The sequence below is a fragment of the Phyllostomus discolor genome, chromosome 2 (assembly GCF_004126475.2).
Source record: "Phyllostomus discolor isolate MPI-MPIP mPhyDis1 chromosome 2, mPhyDis1.pri.v3, whole genome shotgun sequence".
In the NCBI taxonomy this organism is placed as follows: Eukaryota; Metazoa; Chordata; class Mammalia; order Chiroptera; family Phyllostomidae; genus Phyllostomus; species Phyllostomus discolor.
The window spans coordinates 105,220,421-105,242,146 of record NC_040904.2 but is presented as its reverse complement, the minus strand read 5'-3'; the positions used below and the strand labels follow the sequence as shown (position 1 = coordinate 105,242,146).

Here is a 21,726-nt window from a genome sequence, read left to right as displayed (position 1 = left end):
AAAAGTCCTCAAAGGGAAATGTTTTTTTGCAATGTGGAAGAAATGAAACAAAAGGCAGAAGCACTAAAAGGCATCAAAATCACAAGTTCAAGCAGGTTTCAGAAGGGGAAAAAAGTCTTGATAGGTTTATTGCATCTAATGAAGAGTACTTTGAGGGTGACTGAAGTTTAAACATGTAAGAATAAATATTCAATTTTTTATAAATACTGGGGTTTTTTGTTCCCTTCTCATAGACCACAAAGTGATTGTGCTGCAAGATTGATTCAGTATACCTTCTAGGCACTTAGTACTACAAAATTAGGATTTACCTCATGTGATAGTCTTGGGAGTTGGTTAAAAATGTTGAAACTAAAAATGTTAACCCTAAAATGTACAAGTAAAGACTAGAAAGACATAGAATGTTAGTAGTGATTATCTCTAGGTGGTAGAATAATGGGTAATGTAAATTTATGTTTCTAAGTGTTCTGCAGTGAGCCTAGTTATTTTTCACAATTAGAAAAAAGTAAATAAGATACATAATGGAAAAGCAAAGTCAGTAATATCCCACACCACAGAGGTTAAAATACCTTCATTGGGTGTGGGGATTGCCTGAGGGAGTGGGGGCTGCTGGGTGGAGGTGGGGAAAAGGGGGAGAAACTGGGACAACTGTAATAGCATAATCAATATAATATAATTTAAAAATAAATAAAATATGTCCATTGGAACTCATTGGGGGATTTAGCAAAAACAGTTTGAATATAGTAGGACTGAAAATAAAGAAGCCCGATTGCAATATAGTAAGTAAATAGGAAATAAAGATAGTGATTCCACTCTAGATCAGTGCCATCAATAGAAATTAAAGTGTGAGCCATATATTAATAATATATTTTGTTTAATCCAATGTATCCAAAATATCATTGTAACATATAATATAAAATTATTTATGGAATATACATTTCTTTTGTTACATCTCATTTTAGACTAGTCATTTTTCAAGTACTCAGTACCCACATGTGGTTAGTAGCCAAAACGTTGCACAGGGAAAGTTGAGACTGCCCTGTTAAAGTAATGCCAAAGAGAGAGGGATAGCTAGAGGTGAAATGTGAGAATCTTCTAGTCCTTTGTAGTTTATTACTGCAAGAGAACCCTTTCCAGTGCAAGTTACTGCCTCATTAAAAATGAGATATTTTATGCAATTCATAAGTAATATATAAAAATAATACTATAAAATATCTTGTCACATGTGTACCCCTCAGTTGCATTCTTAGATTGATATTTTTTCTTTTTTTTTCCCCTACAGGTTTTGGTAAGAATAGTCTGAGTCGTAGAGGAAGAATAATGCCTGGCAAGAGACGTCCTTATGGAGTTGTCACTGGACTTGCAGCTAGGAAAACAACTGGAATTCGAAAAGGGATGAGTCCTATGAATCGGCCACCTCTAAGTGACAAGGTAGGATGATGACTTAATTTTGGGTGAGATACTCTTGTTCTGTATTTGTACTAATTTGTGAATGACCTTGAGAGAGCATTTTGAGTATTTTCATTTTTTTACATAGTATTTTCATTGTTTTTACATAATTATGTTATTAACTAAATGAGATTTTAAAAATCATTGTTATTCATGAGTACTGCCTAAATTTCCACATTCTTAAATAATATAAAAATTTTTACAGGTTCCTGATTTTCCACATGCACGTGCACACTTTTGTGTGTGTTGTGTGTTTGTGAGAGAGAGATTTTTAACAGGTTATTGAGGTATAATTTTATACTACAAGATGTATTTGCTTTAAGCATATATTCAATAAATTTTAAATAATTTACCATTATACAATCATCACAACGATCTAATTTTAGAACATTGCTATCACTCTAAAAAGAAATCTTATGTCTATTCACAGTTATATCTCATCATCTGCCCTGGGAAACCACTAACCTACTTTTTGTACATTTTCTGTAAATTTGTCTTTTCTGCACATTTTACATAAATTGAATCATACAATAATATTTGGTCAGGTATTTAGCCATAACTTTTTTTGAGGTTCATCACGTTGAAGCATGTACCAATATTTTATTCTTTTCTGTTACTGAATAATTTTTCATAGTATATCCGTTATATAGATATACTATGTTTTGTTTATCCATTTACTAATTGATAGACAATTTAGTTGTTTTTACTTTTTAGGCATTATAAATAATGTTTCTATGAACATTTCATTTCTCTTGGGTAGAAAACTATCCCCTCATTGATATTTTTTCATTAGAATTACAATGATTTACCTACCATAAGTTAACTACTTCTCAAATTTTAACTGGTTTTACTTACATTTCAATGAGTCATTTTTGATTTAGCTAAAGCATTCCCTAAAATAGTTTCAGAAATGGTTTTTCTTCTATTTCTTGTTTAGTAGGTCTGGGCCACCAAGGAATTTAATGTTCTGTTCTTCTATTTTTAATCTTTGTGGTTTCTCTGATTATGAAAATAATACATACTTGTAAAAAATTTCAGAACATTTATTCCTTAAATTATCTTAAGTGTGTGTATTCTGGTTAAGAACCACAACTGTTTTACCTATCTTCCTTTACTTCAATTCTGCCACCAACAACAAGATATTCTTTCCTCTAAAACTTGATCACAGATGTTGAAATTAAAAAAAAATCATGATATATGGATACTGGAAGGGAGTTCGGGTTTAACTGCTAATTAATTACTTGCTCTAGTAAAAATTTTAAGTTACCATATGTGGTAGTCTTTTGAGTTGTGTGAAAATCAAAAATGTTAAATTATAGAATGCTAACAATGTTCTGGATTATAAAGTCTGTATATTCAAAGTTTGCATGATTTTTTTGGCAAAGATATGGTTTGAAATTTGCTGTTTCTTTTAAAAACCTTTTTCTCAACCTGAATATAGATTGATAGTCTGATTAGGGTACAATATAGCAATTGTGAAGCAGATTGTTTTTTCAGAGTATAGAAAATGTCTATTTACATATGAATAACTCACACCGTCCCTTTTCATTCTTTTTTTTTAATATATTTTATTGATTATGCTATTACAGTTGTCCCATTTCCCCCTTCACTCCCCTCCACCCTGTACCCCCTCTCCCACCCACGTTCCCCCCCTTTAGTTCATGTCCATGTGTCATACTTGTGAGTTTTTTAGCTTCTACATTTCCCGTACTATTCTTGCCCTCCCCCTATCTATTTTCAACCTACCTTTTATGCTGCTTATTCTCTATACCTTTTCCCCCTCTCTCCTCCTCCCACTCCCCTACTGCTAGCCCTCCATTTCTGTGGTTCTGTTCCTGTTCTAGTTGTTTACTTAGTTTCTTTTAGTTTTGCTTTAGGTGTGGTTGTTAATAATTGTGAGTTGCTGTCCTTTTACTATACATGTCTTTTCTTTATCTTCTTAGATAAGTCCCTTTAGCATTTCATAAAATAAGGGCTTGGTGATGATGAACTCCTTTAATTTGACCTTATCTGAAAAGCACTTTATCTTCCCTTCCATTCTAAATGAGAGCTTTGCTGGATAGAGCAATCTGGGATGTAGGTCCTTGTCTTTCATGACTTGGAATATTTCTTTCCAGCCCCTTCTTGCCTGTAAGGTCTCTTTGGAGAAATCAGCTGACAGTCTGATGGGAACTCCTTTGTAGGTGACTGTCCCCTTACCTCTTGCTGCTTCTAGGATTCTCTCCTTCGTTTTTACCTTGGCTAATGTAATTATGATGTGCCTTGGTGTGTTTCTTCTTGGGTCCAACTTCTTTGGGGCTCTCTGAGCTTCTTGGATTTCTTGGAAGACTGTTCCCTTTGCCAGTTTGGGGAAGTTCTCCTTTATTATTTGTTCAAATAACTTTTCCACTTGTTGCTCCTCCCCTTCTGGTACCCCTATAATTCGGATGTTGGAATGTTTAAAGGTGTCCTGGATGCTCTTAAGCTTTTCCTCGATTTTTTGAATTCTTATTTCATCATGCTTTCCTGCTTGGTTGATTCTATCTTCCTTCTGGTCCACTGTATTGTTTTGAGACTCAGATTCCTTCCTTTCACTATTGGCTCTCCTCTGCTTTCTGATCACCAGTGTTTTGAACTGTGCATCTGATAGATTGGCTATTTCTTGGTCGCTCAAAAGGATGAGTCCTGGGGGACTGATCTGTTCTGCTGGAAACATGTCTTATGTCTTTCCCTGTCTCTCCTATTATTATTATTATTATTATTATTATTATTATTATTATTATTTTCCCGGTCTGGTCGCTCTAGTTACCACGGGGGGCGGAGCCTTAGGTGTTCACCAGGGCTGGGCGCCCCAGTCGCTAGATTGTGACGTTATATGTGGGGGCGGAGGCAGGAGCGGGCACAGGAGAGAATAATGGCGTCAGTTCCGTTCTCCTAGGCTCAGACACTTCCTTGCTTGGGATCCCGGGCTGCAAGCTCTGCCCTGGTCCACAATCGCTGCCCCACTGATTCCCCCAGCCGCTGCTTGCATACTCAGGGACCACCGCTGCATTCTTGCGCCCCGGATGGCTGTCGCGCCGATTTTGCGCCAAATTTCCCCAGACCTCCGCGCGCTGCCGACCTGCGCCAGTCCCGCGCCAGTCCCGCGCCAGTCCCGCGCCCGCCTGGCTCGTCGTCCCCTACCAGTCTGGATGTTCGGGTCTGCTTCAACTTCTTGGCTGTCCGACTTCCATTCAGACAAATCCTCTGACAGTTCTGCGTGAATTTATGACTGTATATTATTGTTGTTCTATTCTTGGTTGTGTGAGGAGGTACGGTGCGTCCACCTATTCCTCCATCTTGCCGGAAGTCCCCTTCATTCTTTACATAAGTCACCTAAATAACTTAATTGGCTTTGAATTGCTGTTTGTACTTCAAAATTTTATACTTTAAAAAAAGTTCTAATTAGATTTGTTATTTTGTCTCTTCCTTGTAATTTATAAACTATATAGATTTTATTTCAATAGAAACATATGTTTTTCTTACCTATGAAGTGAATAACTAAGTGGAAAAGATTATGTACTCATTTACATTACTATTAAATACTACCAGTGTAAATAGAGCGAATAGCTGTGCTAAGAAAGGAATGGTTGTCTCTAAGAATTAATTTTGTTTTTGGTTAGAGGAAGTCAACTTAAAATACCTACCAAGAAGTAAAGTTGTATTTAAGTTATTCAAGGATTTTGTTAGTATCGATTTAGAATTGCCCCAAACTGTAGGTATGTTATGTTTTATAGAACTTTGAACTTGCTTCTGATAATACTAAACCCTTTAGTACTTCTGTGAAGTTAAAAAAAAAACATTGTTGCTGTGTATATGTATATGTGTGTTTATACACATAAAACACATAGATGTTATTTTCTACTAACAGGTAGTTTGAATCATTTGTCCGTTTAGACAGTTAAAAATAAGCACCTTATCTCCATACTATCAAATTCTTTTCAGCAATAAAAAAGGAATAAATGTTAATACATAAAACAACAAGGATATATCTGAACATCCTGTTAAGCAAAAGAATTCAAACACAGAGACTAGGTATTATATGATTCTATTTACAGTAAATCCTCACTTAACATTGAGGATGGATTCTTTAGCTTTAAGCGCAAGGCTTACGTTTTAAGCCATAGGCTAAGTGGTATAAACAAGAGTTAGGTTCTGATGGCATCTCATCAACATTTAACGAAATGACATTGAACAAAGCGACTTTATTCGAGGACCTGCTGTATTTGAAATTGTAGAAAAGGAGAAACTATAGTTATAGATCAATCACTGCCCAGGATAGGAGTCTGGTGAGGGAAGGCAGTTTGACAGCAGAGGAACACAAGGAAACATTTTAGAGTGAGGACACTGTTCCATGTCTTGGTTATCGTGTGGTTACATGATTATATGTAATTATCCAAACTTATTAAGCTGTACACTTAAAATTTTATTGTATGTTAAGTAATACCTTAATTCAATTAACAAAAATAAATACCTTAATTTCTTTTCCTCAAGGAATAATATTTTTATATCAAAATTATTGTGAAAGAACACTATTTGGATTTGGCCTGAATCAGTGCTTCCCAAATAGCTATTTTTTTGGATTGCAAATAAATGCTTGTTGCCTTTCAAAAAAAATTATATATGTATACATGCACATACACACAAACTTATTTCTAGGTGTACGTTTATATATATACACAAACATTGAATCCATGGAACACAAATTCATTATATATTAATGGATTTCTAAGTTCTTTTCCATGTATTTATCATTTAACTAATGTTGACTGAGTACCCACTACGTGCTAGACGCAAGGGATTCTGCAATAATTCAATAGGAAAATCCCTGTCCTCATGGAGAACACATATAAACATTAAATAAATTATCACACAAATAACTATATGATTATAACATGGCAGGTGCTTTGAAGGAAAATAACATGACAACAGCATTATAGAAAGAGCTTTCGCATTTATCTATGAAAAGGTTCTTGGTAGTGTTATTAAAGACAAAACGCAAAACTTGAACTGGGCCATTAGTCTGATTTCATAGCATTTCTCTTATACTCTTGATAATTCTTTATCCCTGTTTTTATGTTTATTTCTTTGCCAAATGTTCATGAAAATGAAGACTTTCATAATTTTTGCAGTTTTTAGTCTATCTGATATTTAGGAAGTACTTTACATATGCTTAAAATACAAGGGAATTCAGATTAAGATACGGCTCTTATTGTTAAGGACTTTTGAAAAGACCATGGAAAATAGAGAAACCTGAATTAGGCTTTAGTGACAGATTGAATTTACATATATGGAGGGAGAAGAAGTGGACATTTCATGAGCTTATTTTCTGTGGCATTGAATATTCTTGATTTTTTTCCTCTGTAACCATTTCCACTCAGTTTTTTGTGCTATTAAAACCTCTTTTTTCTCTCTCACACATTTGTTTTGGAACTTGCCCCTCTTACCCTTTACTTGATGTAAAAAACCCATGTTTATAAAAATGATTCCCTAATTTACATCTCGGGCTTTCATTCTCTGTTGAGCTCCAGGCCTATATATCTCCATCATCTATACATGTCCCAGAGCACTTCAAACTGAACAGAGCCAAAATAGAAAAAAATAATTTTTGGGTCCAAATTCTCCTTTAATTGCAAGTATTTTGAGTGTAATGTGATTGTCTCTTCAGTCACTTAGACTGGAAATATTCAAGTCATTTTAGCCTGTCTATTTCTGAAACCTGCACATCTAAAGCAGGGGTCAGTCCCTGTCCATTCTGCCTCAAAAATGCTTACTGTAATAAGGTATATAGCAAAAAACAATCTGATTAACATAGTTTCTTGCTTTCTGAAAGAATATAGAACGATATTTTCCAGCGTTAAAAAGGAAGACAAACCTTTTGAGACAGAATGAAGCTCAGAGAAAACCAGTTGCAGTTCTCAAGAGACCTAACCAGTTAAATAGAAAGTAAGTACTCAGGTATAACAATAATATGTTACCCTGCATAACTAAAGATATACTTCTTGCCTAAGTGTTCAAAGGAATGGATTTTCAGTGATTCTTATAGTTATCTGGTCATTTTCAAGACATATGTATTAGGGATGTCTGTCTGATCATCCAGCATGTAACTATTTAAAAATAATTTTTCATATTTCTTAGACCCACTATTATTGATGAATTTAACTAATTACAAACTTTAAAAAAAATCACTCTGCTGCTTTTGCCTCTCTTGAGATATAGAATATAATTGCAAAAGGTGACTGTTTTCATAGAAATACCTCAGTCGGAATTGTTCAAAATTGGGAATTCTGAAAGCTAAATTTGTTATTCAGTCTTAAGGGCTCTTAATAGAACAATGTATGTTATTTATGGAAAAAGCAAACTAGAAGCCCTGGCTGGCGTAGCTCAGTGGATTGAGCGCGGGCTGTGAACCAAAGTGTTGCAGGTTCAATTCCCAGTCAGGGCACATGCCTGGGTTGCAGGCCACAGGCCCCCAGCAACTGCACATTGATGTTTCTCTCTCTCTTTCTCCCTCCCTTCCCTCTCTAAAAGTAAATAAATAAAATCTTAAAAAAAAAAAAAGAAAAAGAAAACTAGAAAGAATGCTGTATTAATGCTTCTTAAGCTGAGATAATTTTTATATTAAGTTGAAAGCCTATAAGAAAACCTGGAAAATTATGACTTATTGTTATGGTATTCTGGTCTTTGTAAGGATAAAGTGAGCACAAAGGAAATTGACAAGCTGTGAAGTTTCCTTATTTCAGTTTCAAATACTATTTATTCATCTTTTATAGATGATCATTTAAAACAAAAACCCTGAAATAAAGTCTTTGTAAAAATAGAATGGCTGCAATTGCAGTTTTATTTAAATATTATCTCTTTCTCTTTTGAAAATTATTTTTTAACGGTTTCATTATTTTTTAGAAATAGGGGAAGAGAGGGAGAGAAACATCAATGTGTGAGAGAAACATTTATCAGTTGCCTCTTGCACGCCCCCAGCTGGGGACTTGGCCTACATCCCAGGCATGTGCCCTGACTGGAAATTGAACCCACAACCTTTCAGTTTGCAGGATGATGCCCAACCCACTGAGCTACAGCAGTCAGGGCTGAAAGTCATTTGATATAGTACCTTTTGGAAAAGGAGAACTTCTCAAATAATAACTTGTCAATTATATGACCCATTAATGAGTCCATGTTTATTGGGCTAGCTAGGGAAATTTTGCATTTGAGCCTCTGTAAGGTTAGAGGTAATGTTAGGCAATACTTAAGCATTTGTTTATAAAAGTAAATAAATAGATAAATAAAAGTTTATTTTCTATATTACCAACTTTCTGTAGAAAGTAGAAAGGAATTGCTAATGGTTGAGTCATATATAATTGAGAGTAGTACATTGTTCTGGGGTGAAAGAGCAAGCTGTGGAAGATGTAAGTTTTTCTGTGATTTATGTTACTATATAAAAGTTCCCAGATGAAAAGGAAAACTGGAAAAGACTTTATTTTTCAAGATTTTTTCTTCATTTTTGGTTTCCCGCCAGTTTGATTATGATGTGCCTGGGTATGATTTTCTTTGTACTAATCCTGCAAATAAATCTTTACTTACATCTTCCACCAAATTTAAAAAATAGCATTAAAATTTTGCTTTATAAGGTCTTCAGAAGAGATCTTTTATGTTTGAATATCAGAGAGTTGAATATTTGCAAGGTAAATTAGCTCAAAATTAACCAAATTGTTCTGTAATATGCTACAGAGGGAAATACTTGTAAATCAAATCTCTATAGCTTCGTGTAAATAAGGAAATAATTCAGAGTCTTTGTTTAGTGTACCTCACATTACCCTATGAATTTAATTAACTATTTTTGTGTATTGTTTTCTCAGGATGTTTGAGTTGTTAAATGGCTCAGACTATTCATGCATATGTGTGGTTTTGTTTTTGCTTTTATTTTTGTTTTTCCAGAAATAACATTCCAACCAATTATACCAGGAGTGGAAATAAATTAAGTCACCAGAAAGATACTCGTCAGGCAACTTTTCTTTTCAGAAGAGGCCTAAAGGTACAACCACCCTTGGTGATGTTTTCTTTTTACCCAAAGGATCCTAAGCATTCATTTTTAGTTTCTCAGTCATAGATAAGAATGGCCGATGGTTGAGGTTGGGGTTGGGTTTGGTTATGGAGAACATGACATTAGATTAGTTCCTTCCCCCCACCCCTGCAACTCTCTTTTTATCCTCAATAGCAACATCTTAACAAAACCTTAACATGTTATTTAGGAATAAACCTGTTTTTACTACTTATAATGCAGAACCCCAACAAAGAGGTGTTGCCAGAATAGGCACGTGCTCCCTCCTGTATTCATACACATACCACACTGGGTTTTAAAGTTTGGAGGATTGCTCTTTGGAATTCAAATCCTCTGCTTTTTGTGGGATCCTACTGCTTTTTTTTTTCCCTTCAGGTTCAGGCCCAGGTGAACACAGAACAACTGCTAGACGATGTAGTAGCAAAGAGAACTCGTCAGTAAGTTTTAATTTGTTTTTCAAGATGTCATTTCAAAACTCCCAGAATATTAGTGACCCGAAATACTTTGTGCCCTAGTGTAAAAGAAATTAAATGAGACCCAAAGTAAATTAACCATTGAGCCTAAAATAAATGAATCCTTTTTTTGCTCCCCTGACCCCTGCCCAAAACTTGTATTTTCATGTGGGTGTGTAAAAGTTTTAGCACCAAATACCTTGCTCTGTGTTCAATTTTTTTATTGCCTAATTATTTCATTTTAATAAAATAGTCCTTTATTGTCTGTAATTGCTTCTATACAAATGAATCTGTTCAGCAAATAAATAGAAGAAAATCCAGTAGAGCTTTTAGAAAATTTGTAATCCCTTAAAAACATTAGAATATTTTCCCTTTTCACATGTTTTATCCCCTTACCCCTACTAAGGTTTTTTTTTTAATGTTTTTTTTGTCTGTTAGAATTGCACTTCCCAAGTATGAGTTATAACATTCTAATTCCATCAATATGGTTAGTTTTTCAGATTAAACTATTTAAAATTTTGGCTACTTTTTGGAAAACAAAACATACAAACCATGGTCATGGTCCAGATATGATGCCAACTAAATTGGGACATGATTTCGAGCAATTAGAGTATAAGAAAGGGAACTATTTGAACTTGATTCTAGCAATATTCTTTTGCACAGGTTCATAACAGTGGAAACGATAAGGAAGAAATGATAATCATAGCCTATTTGCTTCTACATGAACAATATTTATATAATTGTAATATAAATTGCTGTTTGTTTTGAACTCTGAGAATCAGCCTATGAAACAAAGCACAAATTCTTTTTCTTTCCTAATTTTTTAAAGGTGTTTTATTTATTTTTAGAGAGGGAAGGGGGGGATCAATGTGCAGTTGCTGGGGGCCATGGCCTGCAACCCAGGCATGTGCCCTGACTGGGAATCGAACCTGTGATGCTTTGGTTCGCAGCCTGCGCTCAATCCACTGAGCTATGCCAGCCAGAGCTACAAAGCACAAATTCTTAATTTGGTAACAATATAGTACAAATGTCAAATTCTAACTGACATAAATATAACAGTAGAATTCATTAAAAAAAAGTGGGAGAAAAGGTGGAAGGAAGGAATAGGGGTACTACTACTATTCTTTTATACTAAATGGGGAGGGGATGGTGTCAAGAGATAATACTGAAAGATACTTAAGTATATTTGAAGTTATAATGGGAGAAACATAGTGATACTGCCATCAAAACATTTAGAGTTAGGAAGGGAAACTAAAGAGTGTGCTGAGCTAAATCATAATCATAGTAAGATATAGAAGCATCTTGTTTAGTGAACTGGAGGTAACCAGCAAGCAGTAAAAATAGGAAAGGTTAAAAGTACTGCCTCTAGGGAGCAAAAAGGGGAAAATAGTGGGATGAAGGACTGTTGCTTTTCATTAAAAGCCTTTTTATATTATTCGATTTTTAAAATGTGTATATGTTTGTTATACTGAAAAATATTTAATAAATTAAAGCATTGATTTCTTACACCCAAGATGTTGTATTTCTGAAAAGCTAAGAAAAAGTAGTATCTACTTTGAAATGTATGTTTTTTTATGTTTAATACATTATAGGATTTATAAACTTTATTCTGAGGTAGTTTCTGGTTTTCTGAAACTAGATGGCGGACTTCCACCACAAATGGAGGAATTTTGACTGTATCCATCGATAACCCTGGAGCGGTGCAGTGTCCAGTGTAAGTCTTTGCTCTATTTTACAGAAATTATAACCTCTCAGTATATAAGATAATAGAAAAGTATTGGACTTCTGCTTGGAGTATGATGTCCAAATTAGGATAAACTGAGACAAGGATAAAGGTGATACTTGAGGTACAAAATAGAAAATAGTATAGCATAAAGTTAAAAGCAAAAGCTCCCTTGATTCCTGGTTCTATAGCCCCAAAGTCACCACTTTTAACAATTTCACCTTTTTTGATCCTCTCCTGAGGATATGTTTATTAATTTTAGAGAGAGAGAGAAAAAAAAATCAATGTGAGAAAGAAACATCGACTGGTTGCCTCTCCTACGCATCCCAACCAGGGATCAAACCTGCAGCCTATATATGCGCTCTGACTGGGGATTGAACCCACAGCCTTTTGGTGTATGGGACAACGCTCCAACCAACTGAGCCAACTGGCCCCAGCAACAATTTTATATTTTTATTTTAAAGTTTGATGCATATATAACAAATAATATATAATCTATTTTTATTTAATAATAAATAAGGTAAAACTATACCTACTTGCTCCCTTCTCTTCCAGTAGATTTTGAACATTTTTTTTTAATTATCTTCCTTTAAAAGTCTTTATAGGGTGTTCTTTTATCTAGATAACCTTAATTTTGTTAACCATTCCATTGTATTTATTGCATTATAAACTTTCTAAGTTTATGGAGTTTTTGCTGTATCTAGTCATTTTAATGATTGAAATGAAAAGAATGTAAGATAGGTCTTTAATGAGACTTCAGAGGTTGTTTTATTTTAGTAGAGGATCAAGACTTGGAAATCAGCAGTCATTCAAAATTGTTGAAAAGTTTATAGTTCTACTTAAAGAGGTATTCCATTTTAGTCTCTAAATTAGTCAATTAAGAACCATGTACTTTTTTTTGAGAACACAAATAAAATAGTTACCCTAACACATTTGAACATGTGTATAAGTCAAGATGTCTTTATGTACTGACTTATTTCTTTTTCTTCTTTTGATTATTGAGCTGGTCTAATTTCATTTTAATTTTTTTCTAATAGAACTCAGAAACCACGATTAACTCGTACTGCTGTACCCTCATTCTTGACAAAACGGGAGCCATCAGATGTAAAGAAAGTTCCTAAAGGTGTTCCCCTACAATTTGACATAAATAGTGTTGGAAAACAGGTAAATTTTCCCCCCTGTATTTCTTTGGGCCGTTCACTAAGAATATTTTACTTAACAAGACAAAATGATTGAATAGGATGTCCTAAGTCTCCTCAACCCTAGGAATCTACTGATCTATTTATTTTCTGTCTCTACAGATTTGCCTATTTTGGACATTTCATATGAATGGGATCATATAATATGTGCTCTTTTGTGACTGGCTTCTTTTACTTAAAATAGTATTTTCAGGGTTCACCCAAAGTGTAGCAATATTTCATTTCTTTTTATTGCTGAACAATATTCTATCATATGGATTGCCATATTTTATTTATCAGTTGATAGACATTTGTATTTCCATTCTTTGGCTATTGTGAATAATACATCTCAGAACATTTACAGGTTTTTATATGAATTTATGTTTTCATTTCTCCTTGGTAAACACCTAAAAATAGAATTGCTTGGTCGCCTCTAACCCAATGTTTAACCTTTTGAGGAACTGCCAGACTGTTTTCCAAAGAAGTGGCTGCACTATTTTATCTTGTTACCAGCATGTATGAGGGTTCTAAATTGCTCCACATTCTCACCAACACTTGTTACTGTATATCATTTGATTATAGCCACCCAAATGCATATGAAGTGATACAGCTTACTGTGGTTTTGATAATTTTTGTAATAATGTAGGATCTTGTGATCTTGCTAAAATTCACTTATTATTTATAATTTTGTGGATTCCTTAGGGTTTTCTATGTAAACAATCATGTCATCATCTAGATTCATTTCCAATCTTTAAACCTTTTCTTTTTCTTCTTTATTATAATGGCTAGGACCTTCAGCACAATGCTGAATAGAAGTGGTGAGAGCATGTATTCCTACCTTGTCCCCAGGCTTGAGGAGAAAGCATTAAATGTTTCATCATTGAGTATGATGTTAGCAGTAGGTTTGTAGTAGATTCTTTATCAGATTTAGGGAATTTTTTTCTCTTCATAATTTGCTGAGAATTTTTATCATGAGTGGGTGTTAAATTTTGTTAAATGCTTTGTTTGTATATATTGACATAAAAATCTGCAGAATTGAAGATATGAAGTGTAGACAGAAATTTGACCAAATTAATTTTGCTTACTTTTACTTTATTTTGTTCTTGTTACTTTCCTTTCAGAAATGGTGAATATAATTTGATTGTGCTTTCTGTTCATCAAAATGCTTTCTGTTCATCAAAAACCAGATTTTTATTTGATTTGATTTTGAATTCACAGAAATTCAAGAACTCAGAAATTCAGGAAGATTTATTTGAAAATTTTCACAAGACTAACCAACTATACTTTTATCAGAGACATCACTAGAGTTGGTGGCAATGTTTGCAGAGACTAAAAATAATTCAGATAGAGAAATCTTTGGGTGTATGACTTATAGGCATTGTAGTATATGTGTTTTATGTAGTGAATAATGTGGGCATTACAGTACTGAGGGGAGATTCTGAGTCACACTTCCTGGTTTAAATTCTGGAGCTATACAGTAGGCAAATGAACTAACTTCTTTAAGTGTCACTAAATTCACCTGTTTTGAATGGTTTTTGTTAGAATTAGAGTTCATACACATAAATTTCAGGAAATGCTAGTTATTGTTACTATGAATTACCATTATGATCACATTGTTCCAAAGTAAATAAGGCTTACAGTCAAATTGTTAATTTTTGTTTTGTTTTACTTTCTCTAGACAGGAATGACTTTGAATGAGCGATTTGGGATCCTGAAGGAACAAAGAGCCACTCTCACATTCAGCAAAGGTGGAAGCCGCTTTGTAACTGTGGGATAGAACCCACGTTAAAGGGACTTTGAGTGATGACTCTGTTAAAAAAGTTGAATTGCTTGAAGAGTTCATCACAGAAATTCAAGAAACTGTATTTGAAAATATTCACAAGGCTAAATACTTGTATTTTTATTTTTGAATTTTTTTAAACATGTATAAATAATGCCCTGAAAGAATAACAGGGAAAATGCCTTTCTGTTCTTAAAGATTTCTTGGTTGACCCAGACAGAAGAATTTGCTATTTGACTTCTTTAGTTCCTCATACAGCAGAAAGAAGACAGAAAGACAGAAATTGATTATTTTTGTGATAGTGGTACTTAGGATCTCATCTCCTTTGCCCATTTTTATACTTTACCATGGTAAATCTTGGTCTTCAGAAATATGAGTAGGCCCCTTGGTTGCCATCACTTATTCTTTAATAGTGTTGATGTAAGAAGTGCAGTTGACTTTTCTTCACTAGTGATATTTAAAAAATTAGAATTGCACTTTTGGGTTTTAAGATTTATGGGAATATCTGAAACTTGGTTCATTTTCCAGATAGTGTTAGGTTAATGCTCCAGAGTTATAAATCTTTAAAGTTGAAATTTTAAAAAGGTATGTGACTCTAGGCATTAGTCTCAGTTTAAAAATGTTGCTGTTTGAAGGCCATAAATGCATGTTTACAAAATTATCTAATAGAGCCTTGGAGGAGAAAGTCCAATGTGAAAATCTGACAATTTGTGTAAGTAAATGAAGAAAGCATGAAGGGAAGTAGCAGGTTGAAGACAGGTTACTGAGGTGATAAACTTTAAAACCCTGGTCATAGGTATACTGTTTGGATTTAGTGTGGTCTTGAGTCTAGTGTTCGCAAAGAATTCTTCAAGTGTATTTAGAAAAATTGTAATTATTAAAATGGTTTGAGTCCCTTAGATATTTTGATAGTAAAATTAATAGCCATAAAGTCCTATACTCTTCTTATTTGAAAAGTTAAACTTTATAGACATTTAAGCTTATTAAATTAAACAGTATACAGCTCCAAAAACAAAAATATACTTGAATATGTCATGAAGAAAAAAATGTGAAATGAAAATAGAGTTATGTTATAACCTTTTTTATACCTTTCACTCTGACTACTTGTATAAAGTTGAGGCATTTGTGGTGAGAAAAAGATTATTTCCTGCCACACTCTGGAGGGATGGGAAGAATTAGTCGTCAGTTGTGCCAAGCTAGTGCTAAGAGTCCTCAGATGGTTGTATACTGTAAGTTACAGTATAATGCCAAAATGCAGCAAAATATCCATTTACAAGTTTGGTCACGTTGAAGCTTAACCTTTTGGTTTGCTATAATGTTAAATCCTCTTAAGTAGGTGCTAGCTTCCCTGCAGTATAATTAGCATTGATTTCTCTGTTAAGAAAAAGAAAAAAGAAGACATTAAGTTATGGCTTCTGTCTGCCTTGCATTGTATACTAGACTTCATTATTGTCTCCCATGGTTACTTGGTTTATGCTAGCCACAGAAAGCTATCAAAAACAGTTTCATGCTCCTACCAAAGAATTAAATCTGATCCTTAATATCTGGTATTTTGCCAGTAAATCTATTGATGTTGGATTATTGGAAGCTGGTCACACAATTTAAAAATAAACTCATCTCTCCTTAGGCCAAGGCCTCACTCATTGTAAAACATTTTTGCAAGTACAAATGCTTAGATATGATCCATGACCAATACATTTTAGACTGGTTTAAATTACTGGTAGTTTATTTTAAAGCAGAGGAAAAACAACTGAGCATGAGTTTGCTGTCTTTAGAGCAGTTTGTGAAAATATGGTATAAAGATGTTTTCATTTTCTTATTTTAAATATTTTACAGAACTGTTATTAATGTATTTTTTGAAAACATTAAAATTGCCCCAAATATTAACATTAACTGCATCAAGCAACAACACAGTGTTTTTGGTATATTAAACTTTTGCTCTTCATGCATCTGTAATTTCATTTCTTTTTAATATAAAATTTTGCTTTTGTTACAACTAAATTAAAATTTTCCAGTGCTAATGTGTTATATATAAACATAAGAATATGCTTTGTTGGAGGAAAATTTTCTTTCTTGGAATGTGGTTGTAGTCATTCTTTTTCAGTTCTTAAAAATTTTTTTTCAAAAACAAGATGTAACTAAAAATTTCCTTTGCATCAAGGTGTATGCAAAACATTGATGCAGTGCATCACAAAATGAAAGTTTATATTTAATGAGGAGAGGCTTTACACTGTACTTTCCGGTGTTTTTTGGAAAAGTTACATTTAGATATATTCTAAAGCTGTTAATTTTTAACAAATAAAATGTTACAGGTCTCAAATGATTTATTCTTAGCTGTAAAGATTATGTTGTGGTTTTTAGATTGTTCTATATAACAACAGATGTTGTAGTGATTATATTTTTTATAATTTTTAGATTTGAAAAGCTACCTACCAATTAAATTGGTAAATCAAAACTGATATTGAATCCTGGTAACTGCATTTTAACATTTCATTTGTAGCCCCAACAGGAAGTAGCCAAGATGAGTTAAGATAGAAAATCAAAGGCACTGGCCTGGTAGCTTAGTTGGGTAGAGCATTGTTCTGAATTGCCAAGGTTCAGAGTTCAGTCCATGTCAGGGCATATATAAGAAGCAACCAGTGAATGCATAAAATAAATGGAACAAAAAACATGTTTCTTTTATTCTGCACATACTCTCTCTAAAATCAATAAATTTTTATGTAAAATAAAATAGAAAATCAAATTTATTTACAATGCAGAATGCTAGCCTAGATGAGTGTTTAGAGATCACCCAGTTTAACCCCTCTATTTACATCTTAGTTAAGTGATATCCAGCATTCCAAGATGTGTGTGCAGAGTCTTTTTGAGGTTAGATCTTATTTTAAAGTATATTTTATTGATTATACAATTGCAGTTGTCCCATTTTTTTTAACTCCTTTATTCCCCTTCACTCTGTAACACCCCTCCCAACAGCATTCCCCTCCTTAGGTCATGTTCATGGGTCATTCATATAAGTTCTTTGGCTTCTTCATTTCCCATAATATTAACCTCCCCGTCTGTTTTATGCCTACCAATTATGTTTCTTATTCCCTGTACCTTTTTCCCCATCTACCCTTCTCCCCTTCCCTGCTGATAACCCTCCATGTGATCTCCATTTCTGTGATTCTGTTCCTGTTCCAGTTGTTTGCTTAGTTTTTGTTTTTTAGGTTCAGTTTTTGATAGTTGTGAGTTTGTTGTTATTTTATTGTTCATAGTTTTTATCTTGTTTTTCTTAGGTAAGTCTCTTTAACATTTTATCTAATAAGGACTTAGTGGTGATGAACTCCTTTAACTTGACTTTATCTGAGAAGCACTTTATCTGCCCTTCCATTCTAAATGATAGCTTTGCTGGATAGGGTAATCTTGAATGTATGTCCTTGCCTTTCATGACTTTGAGTACTTCTTTCCAGCCCTGTTTCTTTTGAGAAATTGGCTGATAGTCTTATGGGAACTCCTTTATGGGTAACTCTCTCCTTTACTCTTGCTGCTTTTAAGATTTTCTCTTTATCTTTTATCTTGGGTAATTTAATTATAATGTGTCTTGGTGTGTTCCTCCTTGGGTCCAGCTTCTTTGGGACTGTCTGAGCTTCTTGGACTTCCTGGAAGAGACTGTTTCTTTTGCCAGATTGGGGAAGTTCTCCTTCATTATTTTCTCAAATAAATTTTCAATTTCTTCCTCTTCCTCTTCTTCTGGCACCTCTATTTAGATGTTGGAACGTTTAAAGTTGTCCCAGAGGTTCCTATGCTTTTCCTCATTTTTTTGTGAATTCTTGTTTCTTCATTCTGTCTGGTTGAATGTTTATTTCTTCCTTCTGCTCCAAATTGTTAATTTGAGTCCTAGTTTCCTTCCTTTCACTGTTGGTTTCCTGTATACTTTTATTTATTTCACTTCTTCCTTTATTTTGCAACCATATTCAACCATTTCTGAGCATCCTGATTATGAGTGTTTTGAACTCTGCATCTTGATTATTTCTTCATCACTTAGTTGTTTTTCTGGATTTTTGATCTGTTCTTTCATTTGGGCCATTTTTCTTTGTCTCGGCTAGCCTTAGGGTTTCACCTGGGTGGGGTAACCCACATTGCTGCATTGTGGTGCTGTGTGTATAGGAGGGGTCAGAGAGGGAACATTGCCGCGTGCTGCTGGGCTCTTGCCCTATTTTCAGTCACTTCCTCTGCTATCCACAAGCAAATTGGACCCTTCTGGTGCTGATTCCCAAGTGGATGGGCTTGTGTACATTCTAGGACCCTGTGGATCTCTCAAATGGAATCTCCTGTGAAGCTTGGAGTTTCTTTCGCTGTCTCAACCTCCACAGGTTTTTACAGCCAGAGGTTTTAAGAGTTTAGTTTCCTAAGCTGGAATCCAGGGTTGCATGGTCTTGTCTTGGTCCCTAATTGTTTCTCCTGCTTTATCCACACTAATGTGGGACTGCCCAGTCTGCCAGCCGCCCCCTTGTCTCACATCCTTTCCACCCCTCCTACCAGTCTGGATGAATGTTTCTTTGTTTGTCTGGCTTCCATACAGTTCAATTTTCTGGCAGTTCTGGTGGTTTTTTGTCTTTCAATCAGTTGTTGTGTGAGGAAGCAAAGTATATCTGCCTATGCCTCCATCTTGGCTGGAAGCCTGAAGTTAGATCTTTAATTCTTAGTTCATAATAAGCTGTTCTTATGAATTGGACACCCACAGAAAGTAGTGGAATGGTGTGAGCCTTGTCAGATATCTAAGAAATGGTAGTACTTCAGCATTTGTGGTATCATAAGTAAATCTACCAGTGGTGATTGTAAGAGTTCATTACTTTGGTATTCAAGTTTTTTTGGAAGACTTATTAGAAAAGACTGGTGTTCCTAATCAGACTATATTTTTTTCTAATAGGCATAAACTTCACCCTTTTTTTTTTTTACAAAAGGTAATTTTAAAAGCATAAGAGAACATTTACTTTTGAACAAGGTGATAAACCAGGTGTCTTGTAAGAAAGAAAAGATCATGACATGAAGTTTTCCATTCAAATTTTTGAAGCAAACATAACCTAAGTTGTGCACTATTGCCTTAGGAAAAGGAAGGGGAATAATGAGTTGGTCAAGAAAGAAACATAGTCAACTCAATATCACACTTGAAGAAATAGAGTCAATTCTGCTTAGCCTCGAGTGTACAAATATTCTTAAAAGAAGTTACACCCAATGTTTAAATTTATATAACTATAATCCCAATATAGTTCCTGTACTTGAAATGACTTTAGGCTACTGGCTGATCTGCCCCTGAGGTCCAGACTACCTAGTAGCAGTTTTCAAATGGCAATTCCATGTTCCTGTGTCGGTTTATATTCCAAGGGAGCTTAGGTTCAGCTCAATGTCTTCTGGAATGTTTACATCACAGTTTGCAAACACAAGGCCCAATCTGGCCCTCCACCTTGTTTTATCTGGCCTGGCACCTTGTTTCTACCTGGTGGCAGCACTGAGCTCTTGCTTAACTGGTAAGGAGTAGTTACATTTATAGAGTCCTAAAATTACATTCGGCCCTTTGAAGGCAACCTGGAGGCTGATGTGGCTTCCCAGAGGAAATGAGTTTAATACCCCTGGTTTATATTATTGCCACCACTCCATAGTCAAGCTGACCAACTTGTTTTCGCTCACTTGTATAATTCTACTCTTTATAAAGTATTTTCCCCATAAACACATGCAGTAATTCTATCAAAGGGGTTTGCTTTTTCCACAATATAATGGCAACAGTAATGAAGACAGCTGCATTGGAATCACAAACTATTCCTCAAAAAATATGTCAAACTACTAGAAAATGTCATTCAGGCATTGGATTGGAATAGCAATCTTGGGGAGGGGATATTAACTGTGAAATAAAAATATATGAAACATTCAAATGCTGAGCAAAGGGCCTATACTACTAAAAATGTCCAAAAATATTTATTACATTAAACATTCCAAAAATGCTTCATCTGTTGTTTTAACCTAAAGATTCTACTGGCTAACTCATACAATAATTTTGATTAATAACCTGAGAAAGTTAAAGTCTTCAAAATGGCACAAGCAAACATAGCATCACTTAATTGGTACAGAATACCACAATTTTAATTATAAGCAAATCATAAAATACTTTTGAGTATGAAGAAAATAGGCTTCATTGCCCAATGGTTACTTTTTGTTAGAACAGACGTATTTTGCTGTCAATAGCTTTCATAATTCACACAAAATACACAGTGTCATGGTAATTTGTTTTTTGTGGGGGGAGTTTTTCTGTTTATTTGCCATAAGGAGAGAAGAGTGAGGAAAAAAATAGCTGACTGAACTAAAGAGAATTGATAACATTCTGAATTTGGGCAGTATTAGGGCAGAAAATGATTTCTTCATTTCTGATCAGTCTACCTTTGAACTTGCATCAGAATTATATGATTATTTTTTGCCACTGTAGAAAAAGAAACGTGATTTAAGCTTTCCTTTAAGAGAGAGTTCTTTTTGCATCGATCAAGTTGGAATTTGTCCCTTTTTAAAAATGATACCAATGAGCCCAAGCATTTACAAGAATTCTGGACTATTGTGGACCATTAATAGGGATTTAGAGATTTGCTTATAAATTGTTGATTTCTAATGTTCCTTTTTATTTCCTGCTTTTACAGTTTATTATCTGAAATCTTTTCAACATAAAGTTTGGTAAAATAAGGAAATGTGATACCACTCTGGGACTAAAATTCCTTGTTCTTAATGTCTTCAGGTATTTACAGATGTTTAAAGATGAATAGAAAACTATTTCCTTAGTATGTATGTGTTGAATTTATATATCCATTTTTCCCTAATGCGAAGAGAAATCACATTGTCTACATTTTCTTATATAAAGCTTTAAAAAGCCAATTATTAGTGTTTATTAAAGGAGTCAGAAAGGGAAGGACCAAACATTGACTATATTCAACAAACCAGTTTCTGTGTTTTACATTTGAAGAGGTTGGAATTGACAGATTTTAACCCTACTGCTTTGAGTTTATAAAAGTAGAGTCTTAAAGGAATGACTAATATATTTTTAGTGAGTAGAA

General features: G+C 34.2%; 1 protein-coding gene across 1 annotated transcript in view; it reads left to right on the top strand.

Annotated features, from left to right (window-relative positions):
* Positions 1-16,976, top strand: part of FYTTD1 (forty-two-three domain containing 1) — a 32,591-nt gene extending 15,615 nt beyond the window's left edge. Inside the window, exons 3-9 of the mRNA XM_028503854.2 lie at positions 1,280-1,428; positions 7,298-7,410; positions 9,397-9,493; positions 9,896-9,957; positions 11,612-11,686; positions 12,733-12,859; positions 14,552-16,976. Coding sequence (XP_028359655.1) covers positions 1,280-1,428; positions 7,298-7,410; positions 9,397-9,493; positions 9,896-9,957; positions 11,612-11,686; positions 12,733-12,859; positions 14,552-14,650 — 722 coding nt within the window. The 3' untranslated portion in view covers positions 14,651-16,976. The remainder of the gene's footprint in view (positions 1-1,279; positions 1,429-7,297; positions 7,411-9,396; positions 9,494-9,895; positions 9,958-11,611; positions 11,687-12,732; positions 12,860-14,551) is intronic.
* Positions 16,977-21,726: the final 4,750 nt, after the last annotated feature.